Source organism: Phyllobates terribilis, unplaced genomic scaffold, assembly GCF_046119375.1.
Source record: "Phyllobates terribilis strain yellow unplaced genomic scaffold, ASM4611937v1 Scaffold_2__4_contigs__length_985480577, whole genome shotgun sequence".
Lineage (NCBI taxonomy): Eukaryota > Metazoa > Chordata > Amphibia > Anura > Dendrobatidae > Phyllobates > Phyllobates terribilis.
In genome coordinates this window covers 58,339,428-58,363,399 of record NW_027362762.1, presented here as the reverse complement: position 1 = coordinate 58,363,399, position 23,972 = coordinate 58,339,428, and the positions used below count along the sequence as shown (strand labels likewise).

The window sequence follows — 23,972 nt, the reverse complement described above, 5'->3', positions numbered from 1 at the left end:
GTTTTGCAGTATAGTATATGGTAAACATTCATAACTACAACTAGTCCCACAAACAAACACTAGTATGACTATGTTAGCGCAAAAGAAATTTATGGGTCCTGGAAGAACAGGTGGTTTAAAAAGAAGGCACAAAAAGTCTTTGGTGGGAGGTGTTTAGAGCATCACTCGAAGTAACTTTTAACCTTGTCTTAATGATTTGACTAATAACTTGATCAAAATAATTGATGTGTAGATAAGATTTTACAGTTTTAATTGTATTAAGGCTTCTGGCTTCAGGAAGTCCTATATTCTGCGACATTTAATATTTTTATAGTCTGTTGATCTGGTGTCTCGAACACTTTGCTTGCAAACATACTGGACCAATGGTATTTTGGAATTATCTGAATTTTGCTGTATATCGGTCTTAATCGGGTGTATGTCTGTTTTGGGTTGTCGTCATGGTTCAAAAATCTAATTTACTTTTAATCTAGACTGTTTGTAATTCTGTGTCTTGCTGTTTTTTAATAGCCTCTGGAAAAAAACAGTTAATGTTGGTTTTCCCACAGACTTCGAGATGGAGCCTAGATTCCTTGGCCAAAGAGGGAAGATTGAAAATGCTTACCAAATTGAAAAAACACTGGAATTTGGAAAAAGTTTTGGCGGAGACGGTAAAATAAACTTTGGAGCCCGTTATACCAGTATCCAACCTGGTAAAGTCTACGGTTCCACCAATGAAGACTTCTTGGCTCCTGAAAGGTCTAAACAAGTGCAGTCCTCTTATGAGGAGCCAAAACCTAGTGACTATGTCCCAAAGTGGAGACGTCCACTTAGTCTAGATAATGAAGATTCATTGGCACAGCCAACCGTGCAAGAGTTTCTTGACTTTGGAGATGAGGACACATATGTTAAACCATATTCAGAAAATAGGACCGATTATAAGTATTCTCCTGTAGAATCCAATAAGGATACTCAATATAGGTCCATTTTTCTTAGAAATACACCTGACGTTGAAATAATACAATCATCCAATTTTCCAGTATCCCAAAATTTGCCTTCGTACTCTAGACCAGTAAGGGAAGGTTTCCAAACACATGAACATTTTTTAGATGATAACCGAGAAAGAGACTTGCCCAAATCTGCCAACTTTAAAGTAATGTCCATGAAAGACAGAATTCATGATACATCAAGAGAACAGATGTCCAACCCATCCCAGTTTCAGAACTTAAAGCATTTCTGGAATGTAGAAGACAAAATTCAGTCTAAGGGAGACGTAGATACAACACCCAACAGAATCCTAACAGATGTCTTGAAAAGAAACAAGCCCACCCGAGCCGACCTTAAACAAAGAAATTCTAAAGAGATTCCCACAGATGACCTCAGTCTCCCCAACTCATTTGATAGCAGCCTATCTGAGGAGGAACAGACTTCTCATAAAGTGGCTTCCTGGTTAGCACATACTCCTACTGTTTATGGGGCCGAGCAAGTGGATGCTAATGAAGATCTAGTTCATCCTCAGGAAGAAGTTATGGAAAACATCAATAAGACACTTGTAGATAGGAACTACCAAACTAAAGATTTTTCATCTGCACTTCAGAAATTAACAGAAGAAGCGTTAGAAGCTCCCAAGATTTCAGAGACTGAACATCTAAGGAGTGAGGACATTTTGAATTCTCCTTTTAAGAAGCCTTACTTGCTGGATGAGAGAAAAAAGATGACTACGATTTTGGTGAATCCTACAGAAAAGACGCGTCCCACTTCAGGGTTTTATGATCGAGTGGTACAAGTTAGCAGCAAACAATTCCCTGAGCAAGAAACTAAAATTGCTGCCGATATTCCAGCAGTAACCTTAAAGCAATATCCTAAAGAAATTGAAGAAAGTGTAGAAAGGAGTGTTGCACCGGCAAAAACAGAAAATGAATTAAAAATAGCTTTTCAGAAGCTTAGGGATGAATATGAATCCAACGAATCTGATGATGAACCTCAAGTAGAAGAATCAAACCTTCCAAATGAGGAGCAACAATTGGTTGAAACTACAGAGGTTATAGAGAGGTCCTCTTTTCCCAAAGGGAATGACCATCAAGAATTTATATCTGCACTGAATAGACTGGAAATTGAAGCTTCAACACCACCTGTCCTTGAAGATGAGGATGAGCAACCAGAAAGTGTGTCGACTTTGAATACAGCGAGTCCTATCAAATCTTCATTTAAAATTGGCTTTGAACATCTGATGCCGACCGAACATGATACTCTTGAGACTCCTCAGAAAAACAATGTAGCTTACACAGTCCAGTCATATCCACCCTATTTTGAAGACCGAAATCAGTTTGAAGAAGTGGTGGAGAAAACCACAACTCCAAGTAGAAAAGATGAAGATGATCTCAGAGCTTCACTGAAGAAACTAGAGCAAGAAGCAGCTCTCATTGATCCTAGTGGGGAGCTAGAAGACTCTTATGAAAATACTCAACCGTTACAAAGCACAGGGAACATTACGACTGTAGATAGCTTCACAATTCCAAGTTTTGATGCGCAAAACATGCCTTCCCCATCTCACTCTGTGGAAAATAAGTCTAACTTAGATGATCTCTATGCAAACAGAACCAAAAAGTCTACAAAAAACATTGTAGACACTTATATGATCAAAGCAAAAGAGAAGCCAAAATATACTTTCCAAGAAAAGCTTCCAGTGGAAGAAGAACCCTTACAAAAAACCATTGTTACAACTGAGGAGAGCAGCGCTGACTACAGGAACCGAATCATGCGTTTAGAGGAGGAAGCGGCAGCTTCTGTCCCAGAAGAACCAGAAGATCAGTCAGAGGGTGAGACGTTCCAGTTTTCACCGGCTCCAATGAAAGACGTATTTATTTCAAAGAAAGTGTTTTCTAGCAATGAATCAATGCCAACTGAGCTGCCTCAACCTCAACCATATGCCTACGATGAAATGGCAAACTCTCCTCAGTCTCCATCTGATCAAATTGGCTCTTTCACAGGAAGCGCAGAAAATGTGCTATGTGAGATTTTTTACTATTATTTATTATCGTTACTTAGTATTAGTTTTAAGAGGTTCTCCACCAAAAACTTTTTTTTTTTTTTTTAAATGTGTTGACGTGTGCCTCTTCCAAAAACTTTGTATCCATATTCCCTAATGGGGCATATGGATCTCATTAAGGGAGACTTTCAATGAGCCAAAGCAGTGCGCTGATGAGATTAGACAGGGGGTCTAATGTAGGTAGACTCCTCATGCATTACATTTGAATGACACATGTTATACCATATGTCAAACATAGTGGTTGAGTCAAGGGAAATATATAGTCAAATGCAATCTACTCCAGCAAAATCAGATTTTGCCAGGGCTGTGAGAAATTGGCGCATAGAGGCGGCCATTGATGGATAGGGCGTAGGGCACCAGGGCGGCAGCATGGAGTTGGTGTTCTGAGGTCCTGCAGGTGTGGGATTGCTCCTACATCTCGTGTATCTGTCTGTAAACACATTTATCATAGAGACAAAAGTTTTTGGTGTAGAACCTTTTTATGTATAAAACATTTTTAAAGTTGTTTTTATTTTATCTTTTTTCCTACAAAAACTAGATAAGTGAAACTTTCGCTCAGGTCATGTTTCCATGTGCAAAAAATACAAAAACATGTTTTGATGCAGATTCGAAGCAGTGTCTTAGGGTGCTTTCACATTGCGTTCTGTGTCCCCCGTCGGGGCATACGTCCGAAATCCCCCCCGCATCACCCCTCCTGTAGGCGTACACTCCCGAAAAAAGTGCACGGCAGAGGTCACGTTTGTCCTGCTGTCACCATTAGTCTATGGCCCCCGTCGGCGCATGCTTCCGAACCCCATTTTGCGGGGGAATTCGAACGTATGCCCCGACGAGGACATAGAACACAATGTGAAAGCGCCCTTAGTGAGTAACCCTGGGATTCTACACTTAAAGGGAGTGTGTTAGCCTGACTTCACCTCCACCTCTCCAAACTGTTTATATTCACATGTATCTTTCAGACAAGTCCAGCAATACCTTTACATGGCCAGTCCATTAATCCATTACTGAGAAATCAGCTTTTGAATTGATATGCAAATGAGGATGAAGGACAAGGACAGATCGCAAGCCTCTGTCACTCCTCTCTATTCCCCACCCAGTGCCCCTGCCTCCTGCTTGACTGACTTCCTTTGCCTGAAGTCAGACAACATAGAGGCTGTAAGTCAAGCAGGAGGCGGCAGTATTGGGAAAGGGATAGAGCGGAAATGAAGCTTCAGATCTATCATATTTCTTCAGCTTCATTCTCATGTCCATTCTAATGCTGATTTCTCACTAATGGAGACATGCTGGTGAAATGTATGGTTTCCTACAAATCAGGTTTTAATAGAATTATAGGAACGCTCCAGTGATATGCTGAGTTTGGTGATGCCTTATGGGTGGGTTATGACAGGCATTCTTTACATCTTGTTTTGAGTCCCTGAACTGCATCCTAAAGCCAAGCGCAAAGTATAATGGTATTCTAGATCATGCTCTAAGGTTTAAGAATAGGTATATCATGCTCTGACGCTTAGGCTGCATCTGCATCAGGACATATCAGCGGTAGATTAGGGAGTTTGCCTACAACCTGGTGGGTGATTGTGACAAAAGTGAACACAATATTTTGGTTTGACTGTGACTTGAGCATTGTTTTTCCCCTTTTAAAACACTTTGTATGTTAGACATTTGTCAAGTGTTAGTGCCCCCTGGTGTACAGTATAAGTCTGTGTATATAAAAAGTGAAAAATGGAAACCTCATTTCAGCCTATGGTAGACATTAGGTGTAAAATAGTTATCTAGGTGCTATTAGTTAAGTTTGTGTTTTTTGTTTTTATATTTATATAATTTTTTTCAATTTTGCTGCTTTATGTTTACGATCTAACATTTTAAATTGTAAAAGTTATACAAAAGTGTAATTTCATTCTTTGTTGTCAAAGTTACTGAAAGGCTAAAAATGGATGACACAGTATTGTAGTTTATAACGGTACAGTGTATAATACCAATTTTTTTTAAGAAAGGTGTGAGATCCATAGATGTATTTATGACCTAACCATTTGTTTCTCCTAAGCCCAAAGCTTTTAAAGAAAGGGAACCTGAGAGCTGATGCGTGCTGCTCGATTCACGGGCAGCATGTATCAGACGCTGGTTGCTAGATTTGAGCTAGGTATGTTTGACTCTGAAACGTTGCAGCGTTTCCGAAGAAAATATAGTATGAAAGCTGTCAGGAACGGAGCGTGCTCGAGAGACTACTTGTACATGCGGGTCCCGGTGGCTCATCCACACCCGCTGCCCTGCGAGCTTGTATAGGGAGAGGCTTGTCATTCAAAAGGAGTGGGCGGGAAGAAATCGCCTGTCCGACTATTCTTCTTTGCGGCTCAGTCCCCTGAGGCTTTTAAACAGTTTTTCTCTGACATGTCACAGCCAGTTCCTGAAACATGCTGTCCGAGGATCAGGCAGCATGTATCAGCTGTCAAGTTCGACAGAATCCTCACATTTGTGCAATAATACAGTTATTTGCATACCAACAAATCTAGATTTATGTCTTTTTTTTTTTAGTTTTTAATTGATTTAACAGGGCTGTCCTGTATTGTTTAAAGAAACTTTAAAAGAACACACCAGGAAAAACTATTAGATTTTCATGTGCCAAAGCTCGAAGGGACTGTGTAGATCTTGTGCACTTACAACCCCTTCTCAATCTGTATGTTTCATAAGATAATACTTTATACTCGCCTCCGGTGTCAACACTGTTTCTCCTGGTTATGTCGTCTCAGTATGACATCACGCGAACCCTGCAGCCAATCAGGTGGCTGCTTCACTCTCCCCACCTTCGGACAAATCCCTTACATCTGGAGCTAGTGAAAAGGCGGGGAGAGCGAAGCAGCTGCTGACTGGTCGAAGGGTTCGCATGACGTCACACTGTTACGCGATCCCTAGGAAAGACAGAGCCGACACTGCTGGGTCAATGCCGGCACTGGAAGTGAGTAGAAGTGTTATCTTAATGGGGAAATGTGGATTCAGAAGTGGTTGTTAGAGCATTGGACAACCCCCTTTTTTAAAGGAGTTTTCTCAAATTGAAGCTTCAGGAGTGCACCGCTCTCCTGCTTGCGCTCCTGAATATTGACCGGTTCAGCTTCATAGTTGTGGCACTGGTTCGCACGATTTTCTACTAGCACAAGGAGCTTTGCCTGTGCAGTACAGGAGAAGCACGGAGGCAGAGACGCTGACTGGACCCAGCAATCCGGCCAGCTTCAGAGTGGCACGAGCATACTGCAAAACATAGAGCTTGCTTGCACCATGCGCTACTGGCCACGCTCAGGGTGGCTGGTAACAGACAACGAGCTGTAAACTATAAAATGTAAAATATACCTTCGTTCTTGAGAATGGAGAGGATTTTTAATAAATTGCCTTTTTTTTATTTTATTAAGCACTTAATAATTTAACAGGTATGAACTTGAGACAAGCCCTTCAGAATTTCTATAATGAAAAGTTCTGCAAGTTTCTAAGGGAACTCATCAATTCTATGCCTTAGCTCAGCTGCAGTGCATCTTACTATTTTGTGTCCACAGTTTGTAAACATACCGCTGTCTCCATAGCAACAGACTACAAACGAACCCTGTAGTCTGATTCTATGCTCACTCCTTTCAAGTTTGCTCCTATCTGATATATTTCTGCAAGAATTATGGGACTGACAAGCGAGTAGGGGATACAGGATCAAACTACAGGGTTTGTTTGCAGCTTATAACAGTGGAGACACACAGGGCTGTAAAGGAACTGCATACATAAAACAGAAGATTTTTTTAATGGAGACCATTTAGGAAGCTGCTTCATTTTTCATTTTAAATGCACTGAAGAAAAAAAGCAAATGGTTGTGGACATAACTCTTTTATCAAAAACCATCATTTTAATATAAAATCTATTTTCTTTTACAAGATGCTATTTTATATAATTTAAAAAGACTTCAGATGGCAAAATAAAATCTTCATTTTTTTGGAAAACCTTAGGCAGGCTAGTGCACAGATTTTTACTGCATTCATTTAGTACTGAATTTTGAGTGACTCAGTTCCCATTTAAAAAAACTACAATTCAGGTAGAATAGAAAAAGCCATTTATGTCCAAATTATAGAAAGGCATTTGCTTTTTTTTCTATATTGCAGATAAGAAGCCAGACACTCCTTCTGAAAAATCAAACTCAAAGAAAGGTAAGCCAGCTCTTCCAGGCAGCCCAAGTGACTCCTCCAATTCATCTAAACATGATAAATATACACTTGAGGGTATGAAGGCACAGGATGAGTCCATAAGTAAAGTTTTAGATTGGTTTAGTAGACGTTCTGATTCGTTTGACCAATTGCCATCTATAGGCTTGCTGGAGAGATCAAAAACTAGTCCACAACAGATTACCTATGGTGGCAAACTCGAAGATGATGCCTTTGAACCAGAAGTTAATGAAAACTATGACCCACAGAAGATTAAATCCATTCCCGAAATAACTGGAATTTCTGAATCAAAAGAAGACCAGAAGACCATTGATCCTGACCATCATAGTCCCCAAAAGATTATTACTTATACTAACAAAATGGAAGATGATTGCTCTGAACCTGGAGCCAATGAAAACGAAGCTTCACAGAAACTTGAATCCATTCCCAAAATGACTCACATTTCTGACTCAGAGGATCTGAAGGCCATTGATCCTGACCAACCTAGTTCTCAACAGATTATCACTTATACTCACAAAATGGAAGATGTCTCTGAACCTGAAGACAATTACAATGAAGACTTGCAGAAGATTAAAGCCATTCCTCAAATGGTTGGTACTTCTGATTCAAAAGACCTGACCACTATTGACCCTAACCAGTCAGGAATTCAGGATATGTTCAATTCTTCCCCTATAGAAAATGAAGCCATTATACCTCAAAAGTTGCCGTTAACAGAATTCTTGGAGTTTGGAAACAGTGGAAGTGGATGTGGCAAAATGCAGAGTAGCCTAGTCAGTGATGATTTCTCTCAAAATTATCCAGAACTTCCTGAAGGTGAAGTATTAGAAAAAGACAGGAATCTTGACGAAAATATGACCTCTTTTGTACCTATAGGAGATGAAGCTGCTCCAACTCGACAATCACCGTTAACAGAAGTCTTGGAGTTTGGAAAGAGTGGAAGTGGATGTGGAAAAATTCAGAGTAGCTCAATCAATGATTCCTCTCAAAAATATCCACAGCTTCCAGTGGATGGAGAAATCGAAAAGGACAATGAAAGTTTGGAAAATGAAAAAGACCATAGAGTATTGAAAGAAAAAATTGCTTCATTGGATGTGGAAGATACAGGAGAAACGCTGGTTGATGAGAAAAAAGATCAAAGTGAGGCTTTGATTTCTACTTTAGAAAAAAGTGACGATCCAAGTTCTAAAAGGTTAGAGAAAGATAAATCAATAATGCAACAAAAGAGAGTTAGTGATATTAAACTCTTGTGGGAAGGGGTTAGGCCTTCTCAAGATGCAGCCAAACACCCAGTCTTGAGCAGTGCCAAATGTACTTTTAGCCCAGTTGATTTATCGGTTACTCCAAAAAGCAGTTCTTTAGATAGTGACGATCAGAACACCACAAGCCTTGTGACTTTTAAAAAAGTGATAGTGGAGGATGAGGAGGATCCCATGTACCCTGTTGATCAACTGAAATATTTTTGGGAAAATGAGAAGAACAAAGACACCACAAAAGATAAGCCGGATAGAGAGTCTTCGATCAATGAAAGCTGGAGTGATGACAAAGGGGCAACTACGGAGGATCCTAGATCAAAGTTCAAAAAGTGGCACACAATTCATAATTTTTTTAATGAAGAGAAATCTACTGATCTGATTAAGAAAATTCCTGGAAGAAGTATTTCACTTGGTGAAAGTGCAAATGAAAGTCTAAAAGACCATATAAAATCTGCATCCTTCCAAAATTTAAAAAATTTCTGGACTACATCAAGTAAATTAGACCATAAAGGAACTAATCAAGCCCTCCCAGAAAATACAAAGAACCAGTTTGGTTCGAATCCTGACATAAGAAGTAAAGAATCCTTTGTATCGAGAGCTAAAGGTAGACTAGCAGCAAAGAGTTTGCAGGACATTCGAGAGGATCAATCGTCTGTTTCTCAATATCAAGTGTGTAATGCAGAACCTCCCACCAGAAAATTTATCAAAGGAAATGGTCAAAATAAATACACCCAGAATGCAGTTAATGGAATTAAAATTGAAAAAAATTCTAGTAGTGGTGGAAACTATAAACTTGGGAAACCAATAAGTTCAGTTAATGTAATGGCTCAAGAAAGTTCATTACCCTCCAACCATTCAAAAACTACCGATACAATTCCTGATTGTGAAACCAAACAAGGTCCTGGGATAGTTGATGAAAAACAAAAGGTGTTAACAGATACTGAAAAATCAGTTGCTCCAAAAAAGATTGCAAGAAGTGAAATTAGCTTAAAGTTAAAAACCTTACAGGACGAGCTACCAGAAACAAATTTTAATATGCCAGATGAAGGGCCACAATCCACAACTTTTGAAAATAATCCGGAAGATCAAAATTTTTACAGAGATGAAGAAAATGGGGAAATAAACGAAAAAGGCCGAAAAATGCTGCTGGTCAAACAAAATGGATTTGATTCTAGCTCGCCTGCATTTTCTAATGTATCGGAGTCTCTGCAACAAAATGAGGAAAACCTTTCAGAAAAAGAGCCTATTGTAAATAATCAAATATCTGAATCAGTGGAGGTGGTTAATGAGCATATTGAAAAAACAGCCAATCCACTCAACAAGGACCTATGTGACTTTGATAAAAAATTACAACATCTGTACAATGAATCTTTGAATTTGGATGACTCGCAAACTGGTGCTTTGACTGAGCCAGAATATATGGACATAAATGAGCCTGATGAGAATTTTAGCAAAGTCCTGGCAATTTCTTCAGGCAAAAATATCCAAAGTTCTGGAGGAGAAAAAAGCCATCAGCCTATTATAGTCAATATTTCATCAAAAAAGACAGAGATTGGTAATGAGGACTTATCCAAAGCAGAGCCAGATAATCAAACTAGTTTCCGTGGGACTAAGAGCACACATGCTGCTGATATCCCCACAGTACTTGGTCATTTAGACCAAAAAGTTGATACAAGTCCCAGTGAAACCAAAATTATAACTTCTTCTGAAGAACCTGCATCTGAACTAAAGGGTTATTTAGCCAGAGACCCTGAGGTAGACAAGTTCTCATCAGAATCAAATTATTCCAAGGTTACTGCTTCTCAACCAGAAAAGCTAATTAAAAAAGAAATAATTGAAAGAATTGAAATGCCAGTTATTCTACCCAGAACTCGTTTGAATTATTTTGATGAGAAACTAAAACAATTGTATGAAGAATCTCAAAATTCTGAGTGTAATCTCAAGGAGACCACAGACTGTGATGTTGCCGAGAATGATGAGAACATCGGAGAACCAAATAAAGCCAATGTTTATTTGGATTCCACTGAACCAAAGAAAACATTCCTCGAATCTAGTGTAAATCTTGAGTCTTCTCAGACCGTATTATCTGATCGAGAGACACTGACTGATGAAAGTGCTCCTTCTAAGTCTCAAGTTCCGGATATTTTGATGCAGGAAGTAAATGAAACCATTGAGAAAACCGTAGCTCCAACAAGAATATCAGTTGCTAAAGGTTTAGAAGAACTTCAAAAAGAGGCCCTGAATGAGGAAGAAGGAGGACTCTTAGGAAATGTCACTTCTTGTCAAGTGTCACTTAATGAGTCCCATTCCAAGCTGAGTGGTCGAGTACTGGGGACCTATAGTGTTTCTGAAAGCTTTCCGAGAGAAAAAGACACCCTGCAAGAGGGGACTGAAGCTGCCAGATATGAAGAACATCAAGGAGTACCTTCAGAAACGAGCTTAACCTTTATGTCTGATAGACAGAGCACACCTGTGAAAGACCAAAACGGCTCCTTACGGAGAAGTACATTGGAACTCTATCTTGAGACACCATATCGAAGAGAAATATCGCAAAGTATAGATTTTGACTTTTCTGGATATACTTCAGAGGTCAACAAATGTAGGTTTGATGTAGCATAATTATTTGATTTGGTAATGTTCTGTTTGTCTTGTTGTAAATTTGCAATTTTTTTTTTCTTTTTGCACATGTTCTGTAGGGTTGATGTTTTCATGCCCTTTATCAACTTTTTGTTTATAACAAAGATGTAGTTTTCTGTAATAATGACCATTGATATGTGTGCATTTTCAGACCTCAATTTGATATGACAGATTTGAAACCATTTAAAAAAACTTTGCCAGTTGTTAATTATAAATCTTCTTACGATTCACTGAGCTTTAGGGAAGAGGCAGACGGCCATTTAACTGACTGGGAATCTCAACGCAATGCTCTGACCGGAGAGTGACAGCATGTATTTCTATGCTGCTGTCATGCTCTCATCGGGAGAGCTGTCGCCCAGTACGAGCATTGCATTGCAATCCCTGTTCGAGTTATATGGCCGCCTGACTCCTTTCATTAATGATGTGTTCCATTTTTTGCCGACAAGGTATACAAACAATAGGGAAACTGTGCCATAACATGTAGCAAAGAATCTACTCTACTCATTGGATAATCTACTGTAAAAGGCTTTGTTCTTTAAAAAAAAAAGCAACAAAAATATTTACTTAAAGTTGCTAAAGGGCGTAAACTAACTAATGAGAAAACATTTTCTGTGACTGCCTTTTTTTTTCAGAATTCTCTCCTGTTAAGAGTAAATTGGATATTTTCTGGGTTTATTTTTTGTACAGTGCTCACGTACTTTGTTTTATAACAGGTATGGATGAATCGCACCCCATTTTGAACGCATTGAAAAGGAGCGCAGCTAAAACGCTTAACTCCAAAGCTGTACAGGAAGTTTCCCCCACAAGTACAAGTGAGGATGTAGCATGTCCGCTGCCTCTTAAGGCCATATTAAACCAGCTAACATGCTCTATATCCGTTACACTAACCGCTTTGTAGAAGTCCAGGATTCTCATGAGGTCATACCTTATTGAGCCTCCTGGCTCTACGCTTTGATGTCACCAGAGATTTTGGCAATGAAAATTCCTCATACAAGTATAATAAAATATATATTGCCTAGTATTGCCTTATAGCCATTACCTCTGGTTACATTTTGTGAAAACTTTTTAAATTTTGCATGTCGAAAGTCAAAATTTTCCGGAAAAAAACATTTGACATTTTCTCAATGAGTTGCAACACTGAAAATGGTCTATTATGAAGGGGTGAATTAAATATTTTGCATATGGGTGCAAAGAGATATGGCAAGTCCTCTAGGTAAAATTTAAAAATGGGGCATCTCTGTTTATGATGGTCCATGTCCCTAATCAACTCTTAAACCGCCCTTCTCACACTCTTGTTGGAGTGAGGGGTTCTTTGACCCGAAGGCTTTCTCCCTTCCCTTTCTTGTCACTGAATACAGATTTGTTAGGTTACCTTTTATTTGTTTTCTTTCACACTTTTTTTTTTTTGTTAGCAAATTCACAAATAACACTCATATTTTCCGATTTATATTTTTTTATTTGCTCAATTGCTAAGCCACGGCTGTGATTATCCCACAATTTTCTCAAAATTATCCCACAATTTTTAAACTTGTTTATTTGTTCATTCTTTGTTTAAAAAGTTTACCAAGAGTGCTATTTTTTGAGAAAATGTCTGACTTCTTTTGAAACTGCATGACTACTACTTTTTGAAAACACTAACCTTTTGTTCCCCTTTCATTTGTGTTTTTTTTTTTTACTTGTAAGACTTAATAAGGTATAATTTATAAGAATAGGAGCTGCATATTTATTAGAATGAAATGTTTGTCCCAAATGTTATTTTGACAGAAATCTGCCATTTTATAATAGACCTCTTCAAACCAGGGCATTGGTGTAATAGACTAAGATCAGTAAGAGTGTAAGGTTCTTTTAAAAGGTTAACTAAACTTTTGATTTGTTATAGCTACGGTTTAGATTAATCTGTGTGGGCCCGAGGTACTGAGACCCCCAACTGATCGCTGAAACAAAGGGTCATAAACGCTCAGGAGTATGAGTAGAGTGTGTACTGATCCTTTTGAAAGTCACATGCTATAGCCGATCATATATTTTCTTTTAAGTTTAGCTGCTCTTTCAGGAGCTTTTCACCCTTGTAAATATATTCATCTGTGTCCCCGAAGGCTAGGTTGACTTATCAGCACTCCCTTTGATTTGCTTACTGCAATGTGTTTTGCCCCCAAAACATTGGCATAACTTGAAGCTTGTGGCCTTGCTGCAAAATCTCAAACTGGACCCCCAACCGTCATGGCTCTTATAATAGTATTGGTTTTCTCTTATGAGCTAAAGTAAACTTTTGGGCTCCTCTAGGCTTCAGGACCTTGTGCACCCCCAACTTGCAACACTGTCCCAGTCATATACAGTCCTGTCCTCACTAACTGGACTTGTCAAGTCACTGTCGTGCACAAGTTCAACATACTCTTCTCCTGCTGCTGTCATTCCCATGATCTGATTGGATACAGGATATTCTTCCTTACCTCACCCTTATGTGCTCATCTGTCCTCCCTAACAAAAGGTTGGTTTGTCAGGTCACTGCCTTATGACTGCAGCAGAAGAGTAGTATGCTGACTTTATATAGTTCCCATGATCTGATTGCATACAGGATGTTCATCCATACCGAGTTGTTAATGAAAACCCTTATGTGCAGTTCTATCCTCCCTAACGAAATGGCTGATCAAGGAAATTTTATCTCGTACAAGATCAGCACACTCTCCCTTTCTGCTATAGTCAATCTCATCTGCTGCCCCTAGTAGGTTGGATATGGGCAAAACCAGTATGAATAATGGAAAACTAAACAACCATGCAAAGTAAGGACTAACTTATAGCACCACCAATGGAGTAAGTATATGGCTACTATCATTGAACTGCTTAAATAGTATCTCATGCTATAGAGATGTTACCTTGAGGGGAGGGAGTGCTACAAAAAAATACTTTGACTTTTTTCCAGTTTTGCCCCACCACGTCATGCGTTTTAGTGCTAATCTAGAAGAAAGAGTGATAGTCTGAGCACTGAGGCAGTTGAAGTTGGGAGACTATCTTGGTACATCCATTAGAGTAGAGACTAGGTAGCAAGGCGGCTATATATACAGTATATAGGAGATGGAGAAAAAGAAAACAGACTGGCATTTCTGAATAAAGAGCAAGCTAGACCAGCTGAGGGTATAGAGGGCAGAGGATGTACGTTGTAGATGGTTGTCAGCATAGCTTATAGGGTAGAGAAGGTATGGAGGTGATCAACTGGTACAACAATGCAGAACAGTTGGGGCTTCAGATTAGGCAGAGGCAGCTGCAGTGTTGGTGGATATACTGGTCTGTTGGAAGGGGGCAAGCTGGAAGCTGCCCAGGGGTATCATATAGGCAGGCAGTGCGTTGCTGAACAGAGGGATATGGCATGTTGGTGTGCATCTTGGACATGGAGTATGCAGGACAAAGGTAGCCATTTGGTTACACGGCAGAGATGGTTTACTCTTCAGAGGCAAGTTTACCAGTTGACTGAGACTCTGAAAATTGATCAATGGTCCAGACTAGCTGGATTGCTAAACTGGGTAGAGGCAGATTACATGTTGATGAATATATAGGACATGGGGATACAGGTTTGTGGTGGGAGTACGACTGGCTAAGTACTCTAGGCAGAAGCAACTGATGGGTTGAATGGGTTTAACCAGGCAATAGGCAGGTTGGGCAGATACGGGTCAAGGTCGGGAAGTGGACTTGTTTGGAATATCAGTGAGGACTGAAGCAAAACTGATTGGGTATCATTGGAGGGTGGGGGGGAACATCAGTGTGATCAGCTTGGTTTGGTATTGAGATAGAGGTCACACAGTGCACTGTGCTTCATCCACATCACGTTCTCATGCCTGAAGGTAATGAACCATGAGTATTCTTGACTTCTCCCAGTCTGTATTTCTATTTCAGCTGGTCAAGGTACGGTAAGTATTCGATCCTCATTTCTCACTAATATTGTGATTGAACCCTTCAGTAAGATTAGACTACAGTAGACTTTCTGGTCTTGCTGTTGGGAAACCTATGATATATCAGCCTTGGGTACTGCAACGTTAATAGTGATACTAACATTGAGGTTTTTGTTTGTTCTGTATGATCTTATTCTAACATTGTCCCTTTTGGTAACGGATCAGATTTTATTATAGTTGCTCGTACATTTCTTATTCTTTTGCTCTTTCCTGGACAGATGAAGGCAAACTAGAAAACCAAAAAGAAGACATGCTAGGTAAAGTAATACGAAGTGTATGAATGTTCTGCGCCCTTACCTCTTCCTTTAGAAAACCACTTTTTCACTTGTTGGCCACTGCAGGGAGCATTTACAAAAAGCTGCTCTCGCTCAGGAGGACCCATCGTGTCCTACATTACATAGACAACTCATTGACCTGAATGAGCATGGTGTAATGCATCATTTCTCCTGAGGGGGCACAGCAGGAAAATTAAACGCCTACTAATGGGATTTCCCACAGATTACAGCGGATTACTCAGGGCTCCAGTAGGGAGAGACTTTGATCAACTTTTTTCAATGGACTTAACTAGTGATTTCTCCAAAAGGATATTCCCAGAATGAAACTTCCCCACTTACTGATTGCTTGGGGTTTGAGTACATAACTTGGCTGTTTTCTGCAGTCCCATATACAATGAATTGAGTAGTGGTCGAGCACATGCACCTCTGCTTCATTCAAGATGGGATCCTGGTTTTGGAGTTTGCCTATTGATGTGGCTTATAAGCTAGAAACTTGCAGGATTTACTAAAGATAACCAACATCTTTAACATGACTGTGTATTATGGTTATTTAATAATATATTGTGACTTTTTCAGCTCCCTTAGAGAACTCGTTTCCAGAAAATGCTGAGAAATTCAAGCGGATGAGTCAGTCTGTGCCCACTTTTCTTCAAGACGATGTAAGTGCTGGGGGGTCTTAGTACACTATCTTTATACCATTTCTGCAGCTAGTCTGGGCATTACAATATATTTAATAGGGTATCCCATCGATAAGTTATCGCCTATCCAAAGAAAGATGGAACTCCAAATAATTGGTATCCTAAAGTCCCGTAGAGAGTAAATGACTACCGCTTCATTTACTCTCTACAGGAGGGTTAGGCACACATGCTCACTCCCATAGGTGGAGGGGTAGTCATGTGTGCGCACCAGCCTTACATTCACGCAGGAAATTTTGGACCCATATTCCCTAGATCAATGGAGGTCTCGTTCAGAAACCCCCACCAATCCTGCATTTATCACCTATCCACAGAAAGCTGGGGCTCCCGAAAATGGGGGACCCCCAAAGGCAGTTGTGCGTATACATGACTACTTTTTGTTTTTACTCTCTGCAGGAGTGTAGGTCACACATGCGCACGCATCCACACTTTCAAGTAAATGGAGGGGTGGTCATGCATGTGCACTACTCTTCCATTCCCGCAGGACTCTGTATCTCCACCCCCCCCCCTTACTCAGGATCAATGGAGGTCTCATCAGTCAGACATCCACCAATTATTCATTTATCTCCTCCCCTGCGGTTAGCTAATGTTACTCATGGGATAACCCCCTTATAGTAAAGCCTGTAGAAATATTTTGTTTATGGCTTACCGAGGAGTAGAAGGGTAAAAAGCAATTATTACAGGTCCACTGCCAGAATCCCACTGCAACGAGTGTTATACCATATTGTCCTAGCAAAAAAACAAAACAACCACCACTCAATAGAAGGAAAGCTGATTATTTCCTATATGACCGGTTTAATGATTGACTTGCTGATCACATGATTCTGCGTCGACAATCGGATTGTCTATACTCGTATATCCGTATTATCCTCCCCTTTTATGTTTCGTAATCCAGTTTGTGTTGTCACATTACTAAATGAAGGGCTAACACCTCTCGAGGAATCCTCCATTGTTTCCACATCTGTCTGCGCATGTAATGCATGTCTTGCAAAAACATATTTTACCGAAACATAATGGCAAGATACTAACTGTTAAACCTGAGCCTAACAGTTTTATGCTTTGATATCCAGGGCTTCATGTAGGGCTATTAAGCTTACATTTAGTTCCCTTTGTCTAGGAATTGTCTCCCGGAGCCATATTTTAATATCCATATTCCGGCAGTGAGATCTAGGTAAACCCCTCACGCTACTGTAGAGGACCTGGTCTTCCTGCCATAAAATAAATGCTAAAATGTGGTCCTATAGCAACAAATAAAACGAGCCTTAGGCTGGGGCTACCGGGCAACTTTGGCCGTGAGGCACGTCATGTGGTCAAAGATCGCTCTATACTTCTGCATTGTTGACTAGTGCAAGACAATAGGTCTCATTGCAACAAGCAATGTACCACGACAAGCAAATCGCTAAAATCCAACTGGTTTTGACTTTTTTGAGTCTTGCTTGCTGCAGTAGCTTACGGGTCTCAATGTGATCTCCCCACTCCTATCACTTGCACTATGCTGTAATGTGGAAGACCCACAAAAATCTCCTAGATCGATGCTGGGAAAGGAAGTTGTTTCTGCGCTCTCTGGAGTCACGACAAACCATTAGTATGGATAAAAATGTAGGTTTATGGTCTACGCGTTTCAGAGTCAACCGACTCCTTCCTCGGGACAACCATACATAATGTATGGTTGTCCTGAGGAAGGAGTTGGTGGACTCTGAAACGCGTAGACCATAAACCTACATTTTTATCCATACTAATGGTTTGTCGTGACTCCAGAGAGCGCAGAAACAACTTCCTTTCCCAGCATCTATCTCTGACATATCCATAGGAAGCTGCAGCATTTGGAGTCCAGGCTTTATAGGTGTTGTGTCCCACACAACCCTACTAGGTGAGCAGTTTTTAATACTTTTATGTAACATTTATTAATTGGATAAGACCCTATTGCGCTCTTGCATTTTTCCATAGCACAAAAATCTCCTGTTATACTTTAACAAGCCCTGCACCTGTGGCTTTTCAGATATTTAAGGTGAAATAAAGAGACCCATCTGCATGGGACTGAAAAGAGAAAATACTTCACATGTCTAGTCCTCCTCCTGCTGCTTCCGATGCTCAGATTGGCGATTCTTTTCTTCCGGTGTCCAAGATGGCCACCTCAGTTGGTTGTGGGGAGTGCAGTGATATTTCCTGTGCTGTGGGATAAGAACAATAGGAAGAGTAGTATTTTAGACTTTCCACTACACTCCTTATGCCATTGGGGCAGCCAACTTGGAAGCAGGAAGAAAGGAACGCCGGTGTGCGCAAAGGAGGCTGCGGGAAGCGAACAGAGGGCACCAGATAGTTTGGTTTATACATGAGAAATGTAGAGTCTCTTTTCAATTTCAGGTCGGGAGGGTCGCTTTATTGTTTCCATTCACAGAAGTCAAGTAGAGGCCCAAACTTGAGTACAAGATGAACTGTGTAATGCTTCTTTCCTGCTGCAGAGGAATTGAATGTTTGCTCCCAGGTTCTCTCCTTGCTTGAGCACTTGGGGTCTGAACAGTGAGGCTCCCTGCGATCAGCTGATTCATGGGGGACCGTGCCAACAAAAATAGATGTACAAAGTGGACAACCCCTTTAAAGGGAGAATTGCAGAATCATCACCTATCCTCTGCATAGGTTATAAGTGTCTGATCGATGGGATCCCGATTCCCGACCAATCACAAGAATGGTGGCTCAGGTTCTGCTACTTGAATGAAGGGGACAGTCTGGTATGGGCACGGCCACTTCATTCAAAATCTAGGGAACTGACTAAGCCAAGAGCTGTTTGGTTATCTATCTCGATCAGTCCCATACATTTTGACTGGAGCGGCATCGTACATGTTCGATCCCCACTGTACGCGGTAAGTCCATCCTTGTGATCTGTGAAGGTCCCAACTTTTTTGTAAATAGGTGACACCGATCTGACTCATACACAGAATACAGGCTGCAATAAAATGATGCCTGTATTCGAAAAAAGGCAATGCCGAGGAATAACAGAATATTATTACTGAAAACTAGTAAATCTATTTAGAGATTAAAGATATAGTGGTACATTTTTGTTTATGCTTTAGTGAATAGCCCTTTATGCTATTGTGTCCGCATGACTCCCACCATGTCACCTTTTATAACCTGTTGTCTTGTTTTTTTGAATATGTCCAGTGACTGTCTCTAATGTGATGTCTTTTAGACTGATGGCAGAGAGACAGACTCCGCATCAGAAAGCAGCTTTCAGATTGGCAGACACAAGAAGAGCCCAAGCTCTCTAACCAATCTTAGTGGCTCGTCTGGCATGGCGTCAATGTCTTCTGTATGTAAAACGTAACTCTGTGCTTCCACTAATCTATGTCTGTGCTTCTGGAATGAATCGTTACCAATAATAATAATTAATAATCCATTAATGATATTGCAGCCAAGGGGTACCATTTAGTGGGTGCAATCCTCTTTAAATGCAAAATTCTGTCTGCTTGCAGCCCACCACCAGGGGGAACTGACTGCATACTAAGTAATGTGAAATGGGGCCCCATCTCTCACTGTCAGTGGAGAAGTGGTCAAAAGTTCCATACAAATTAATGAGAATTCCGACCACCTTTCCACTGACAGCAACTCCCGTAAGGGCCCCATTCGTAAGAAAGTTGTGGGATCCGCATTTAATCTTAAAGCATGTCCTATGTATATACCATAATTGAATGCGTTGAGTAACCCATTAGGCTCCTAAGCTCTCCTGGTGGCTGCAGGATGTCAGACTGTTCTAATTTAAAGAGTTTTCTCATCCTGAATAAGGGAAAAAATTGCAAACTGCATGTAAAAATAAAACACTTTAGAGTATTTTCAATAAGTAATAAATTGTAAAGTTAAAAATTCCTCCATTCTTGAGAGTTCATAGTTTACAGCTTATTGCCTAGATTACCAGCCACTGCCTGCAGTTTCAATGGTTGAAGGTCCTCTTAGGCAAGGAGAGCAGCACTTGCAAGCCCTTTCAAATGGACCTTGCAAGTGCTGCTCTGAAGTTTGCTTGATTTGGCCAGCTTCCGTTTCCCTGCACTCCTTCGATGCTGCAGTCCCAAAACTGCCTTTGTTTGCAGCATGGGAAAGTGCACAGTTCATGCTAGCATGGTGATGATGTCGCTTGCCCGAATTGTCAATCATCAGGACCGCACCGCCACCTGGCAAGCAGCAAGCCATGAGGTGGTGGAGCTTCTGAAAATCGTTTCCACCCTTTGTACAGTAGATGTGAAGCAGTGTTATCTTCTATGGTCTGTGTCCATCTATATTGTACAAAATTTGTATCCTGAGAAATTGTACTCCTTAAGGCGGTCATCCAGCGATGTCTGGATCTGCTCACATCTGCATCAGAAATGAACAGTGCTGATGACATTACAACCACCACACCTGCTGAGACCTGTGCACCATCACCAGGTATCCGTCAAGTGTCCTGTCATAATAAACATTTGGCACAATGGATGCTGATCACGCAGGTCGGTATGTCATCGACGCTGCTCACTTCTGATGTGGGCAGCTCTGGATAACCCCTTTTGATGGAATTTATGTGAAGGTGACGGTGGACACATCTGTATAGGGGAAGGAGGGTGGGCTTTGTGACCATTCTACAGTATATAATTGCAACAAATGTTCATGTTTCCAGGTTAGTGGAAGTGTCATGAGTGTCTACAGTGGTGATTTTGGCAATGTGGACATTAAAGGCAACATTGAATATTCCATTGAATATGTGGAGCAGTTGAAGGAGTTCCTCATCTATATCTACCAATGCAAAGACCTGGCAGCAGCAGATGTTAAGAAGCAGCGTTCTGACCCGTGAGTGTGACTAATGGGACTTACTGACGGGGGGATATCTCCGACTAACAAGATATTTCTGCAATTGTCCCTCCGTTGCCCACTAAACTCTATCTGAAGACATGAGACAAGCTGGCTGCTATGGAAGCGCTGAAAACACCCTGGTAGAAGGGCAATATATCCCTAAAGGTTAGGGCATGTGCACACAACGTCATTTACGCTCAGGTGAACCAGAGTTTTTCAAGAAGACGACTCTTCAGGAATATGTTGACTTTATTTTTCCTGAAGCATCACTTTTGTTTTTTTTTGCATCTTTTAAGACATTTCTACACTGCAATGCATATGTCCCTCCTTTTGAGACTTGCTTTAGCGCTTTTTTCAGGTGGGTTATGGGGCATACCACCATGAAAAAGACGTCGCGTGCACATGCCCTTAGTCTGTAAGGAAGAATGGTATATGCCTATATTCTCACAATATAATTTGCCAAAGAATAGAACGGGACAACCAAGGGTTCAAAGAAAAGATGTTTTGGAATTATTTTATATTCAATTGACACTTAAAGGGAGCAGACCACACACGGAGCCTTAAAGAGGTTCTCAGGGGAGTATAAGTTATTACCAATCCTCTGAATAGTGGATAACTTATTGATCTGTGGGGATCCTACGGCTGGGACCTGCACCCATCAGAATAGGGAACTTTTACTCCTAGTTAGTGGAGCATCAGTGCGCATGCTTGACCGCCGCTCCAGTAATTCTCTATGGCCTGCTGACATTTGACAGCCCTATAGGGAAGGCATGGAGTGGAGTATGCACGCTGCTATTGCAGGGATAGAAGTGCCCCGCTCTGCCAATCGGAGGGGGACCCAGCCGTCGGATCCCCACTGATAAGTTATCACCTATCCTCTGGACACAGTGACATCTGCAATTTGTGGGAGTCTCCTACCTGAGAATTGACTGACAGGTTTGTGTGAATTGAGAATTAGGCTGTGGATCAGTTAATGGGAGAAAAAAAATATTTTCTTAATCTTTAGTCATTGAGAAGAGCTATTTTTCTAATTGAAAAATCTCCATCAATTTCAATAGTCGGCCAAAAACTGCTATAAGGCCTCATCCCTTCTCTTGGTATATGGCGTAATATAGAAAAATATATAGTGCTTGCGGTCTGTTGCAGGTATGTGAAGGCTTATTTGCTTCCAGAGAAGGCAAAGATGGGAAAAAGGAAAACTGCCGTGAAGAAAAAGACCTTAAATCCTGTGTATAATGAAATACTGAGGGTAAGACACCATTATGATGGCGGGTCTTTTGTTAAAACTTTTTTTTCCACACACTGGTGGATATCCATATTGATTTGGTTTCATTAATCTCTATTATCGCTGGTTTACTGACATTTGTAGCCAGGCTTTCCTTCACCAGAGGTAAAGATTAAATTCTGTGGCATTTACTCTCAATCCAGATGATACTCCAGCCAATGCAGAGTAGTTTGTTGGCCTCCACTTGGTGCCCACCAGTCCCAGAAAGCCATGAATTTGGATCTACAAGACGCATAAAAAGTGATGACGCTGTAGTGCTGTGTCTTGAGATCTCTTCTCTCTTTGGTTCAGTATAAGATCCCGAAACAATCCCTTCAAGCTCAAACGTTGAACTTATCTGTGTGGCACCGTGATGTTCTTGGCCGAAACAGTTTCCTGGGTGAAGTCAACCAGAATTTGGCAAATTGGGAATGGGAAAATAAACAGAAGAATTGGTACCCACTTGAACCACGGGTAAGTCACAGACTCTACTCATCTCATGCAGAATAGTTTATATATAACCATGTTTCCTGTGTAAGCTGATGCAAAACTGTAGGAATAAAGAGTTGACTGCAAAGAGGACCTTACTTGGGGCCCGTGCACACAGATTTTCCCGTACGATTGCTATCCGTGGGTTTTACACATGGCACTTGTACCTATGATATTCTTTGGGGCTCCACACATGTCCGATTCACTTCTGGTCACCATCGGACCGATTGCACAACTGGAAAGAAATCTGAGATATGTCTGTTTCTGATCCTAGTGTTGGATCAAAATAGGCAATGGAAGTCTATGGGTCCGTGAAAAAAAAAAATCAGACAGCTCGGAGTGTGATCCAATTTTGAACAGACTTACAGAATGGAGAAGGTGGAGAAAAGAAAATGCAGATCTGGTCCAAGGTTTTTCTCAGATGGTCATGGGACAAAACCCTTAGAAGGATGTTGCCTGCCGATGCAATATGCAGACGGCACGTTGACTTGTGTGATTACCGCATAAAGGTATGTGCACATGTTGAGTATTTACAATAGATTTTTTCTGCAGAAAAAAACAGAGTATTAGCAGGAAAAGGTCTGAGTTGTTTTTTCATTTTGGAGCATTTTTTTCCCATTCAGTTGAATGGGTGACGAATGCTGCTAATAAGCTGAAAGAAATGACGCGCTGAAGATTTGAAGAAAAAAACTATTTGGTTCAAATCCACAAAGAAAAAAATAAGCAGCTTATGCATGAGATTTCATAAATCTCACTCGCTTGGCTGGTACTGTTTTTTTTTTTCTCCTTCTGTGGCAAAAACGCATCAGGTGAACAAGCCCTAATACTCCTTTTCACCTATTGGGGCACTGTAGAGAATCGCTCAAAGATTACAGCTGATCAATGACGATTCGAGCAGCGGAGCACCCTGTGATCAGCCTACTACTTAGCTCCTCTTCTAACAAAAGATTGTCCAAGGCGCAGAATGCAATCCAACAGGTTTTCCACTGGGTGGAAAGTACTAAATTAACGTGGATCGATTTGTATCATATGCTAAAATGGGAGACTTGTGTTCTCTGTACTCTCTCTTGACCACAAGACTGAGATAAGGAGTTGAAAGGGCTCAAAGGTTGTGCATGGGCCCCGAGAAAGGTACACATCCAGTAACTACACTGCTCAAAAAAATAAAGGGAACCCTGAAATAACACATCCTAGATCTGAATGAATGAAATATTCTCATTGAATACTTTGTTCTGTACAAAGTTGAATGTGCTGACAACAAAATCACACAAATATAATCAATGGAAATCCAATTTATTAACAAATGGAGGCCTGGATTTGGAGTCACCCCCAAAATTAAAGTGGAAAAACACACTACAGGCTGATCCAACTTTGATGTAATGTCCTTAAAACAA

At 40.6% G+C, this 23,972-nt stretch overlaps 1 protein-coding gene across 21 annotated transcripts in view; it reads left to right on the top strand.

The window, feature by feature from the left end:
• The window catches only part of SYTL2 (synaptotagmin like 2), a 106,780-nt gene that overhangs the window by 77,631 nt on the left and 5,177 nt on the right, over window positions 1–23,972 (top strand). For 6 of the 21 annotated variants that reach the window (XM_073661796.1, XM_073661777.1, XM_073661785.1 and 3 more), the window contains 9 exons: window positions 546–2,987; window positions 7,150–11,061; window positions 11,813–11,911; window positions 15,259–15,297; window positions 15,892–15,974; window positions 19,198–19,317; window positions 20,653–20,822; window positions 21,972–22,074; window positions 22,402–22,563. In XM_073661796.1, the coding sequence (XP_073517897.1) occupies window positions 546–2,987; window positions 7,150–11,061; window positions 11,813–11,911; window positions 15,259–15,297; window positions 15,892–15,974; window positions 19,198–19,317; window positions 20,653–20,822; window positions 21,972–22,074; window positions 22,402–22,563 (7,130 nt within the window). Of the gene's footprint in view, window positions 1–545; window positions 2,988–7,149; window positions 11,062–11,812; window positions 11,912–15,258; window positions 15,298–15,891; window positions 15,975–19,197; window positions 19,318–20,652; window positions 20,823–21,971; window positions 22,075–22,401; window positions 22,564–22,852; window positions 23,039–23,972 lie in introns of those variants that run through there. The other 15 variants (XM_073661850.1, XM_073661864.1, XM_073661840.1 and 12 more) reach the window with 11 other exon arrangements.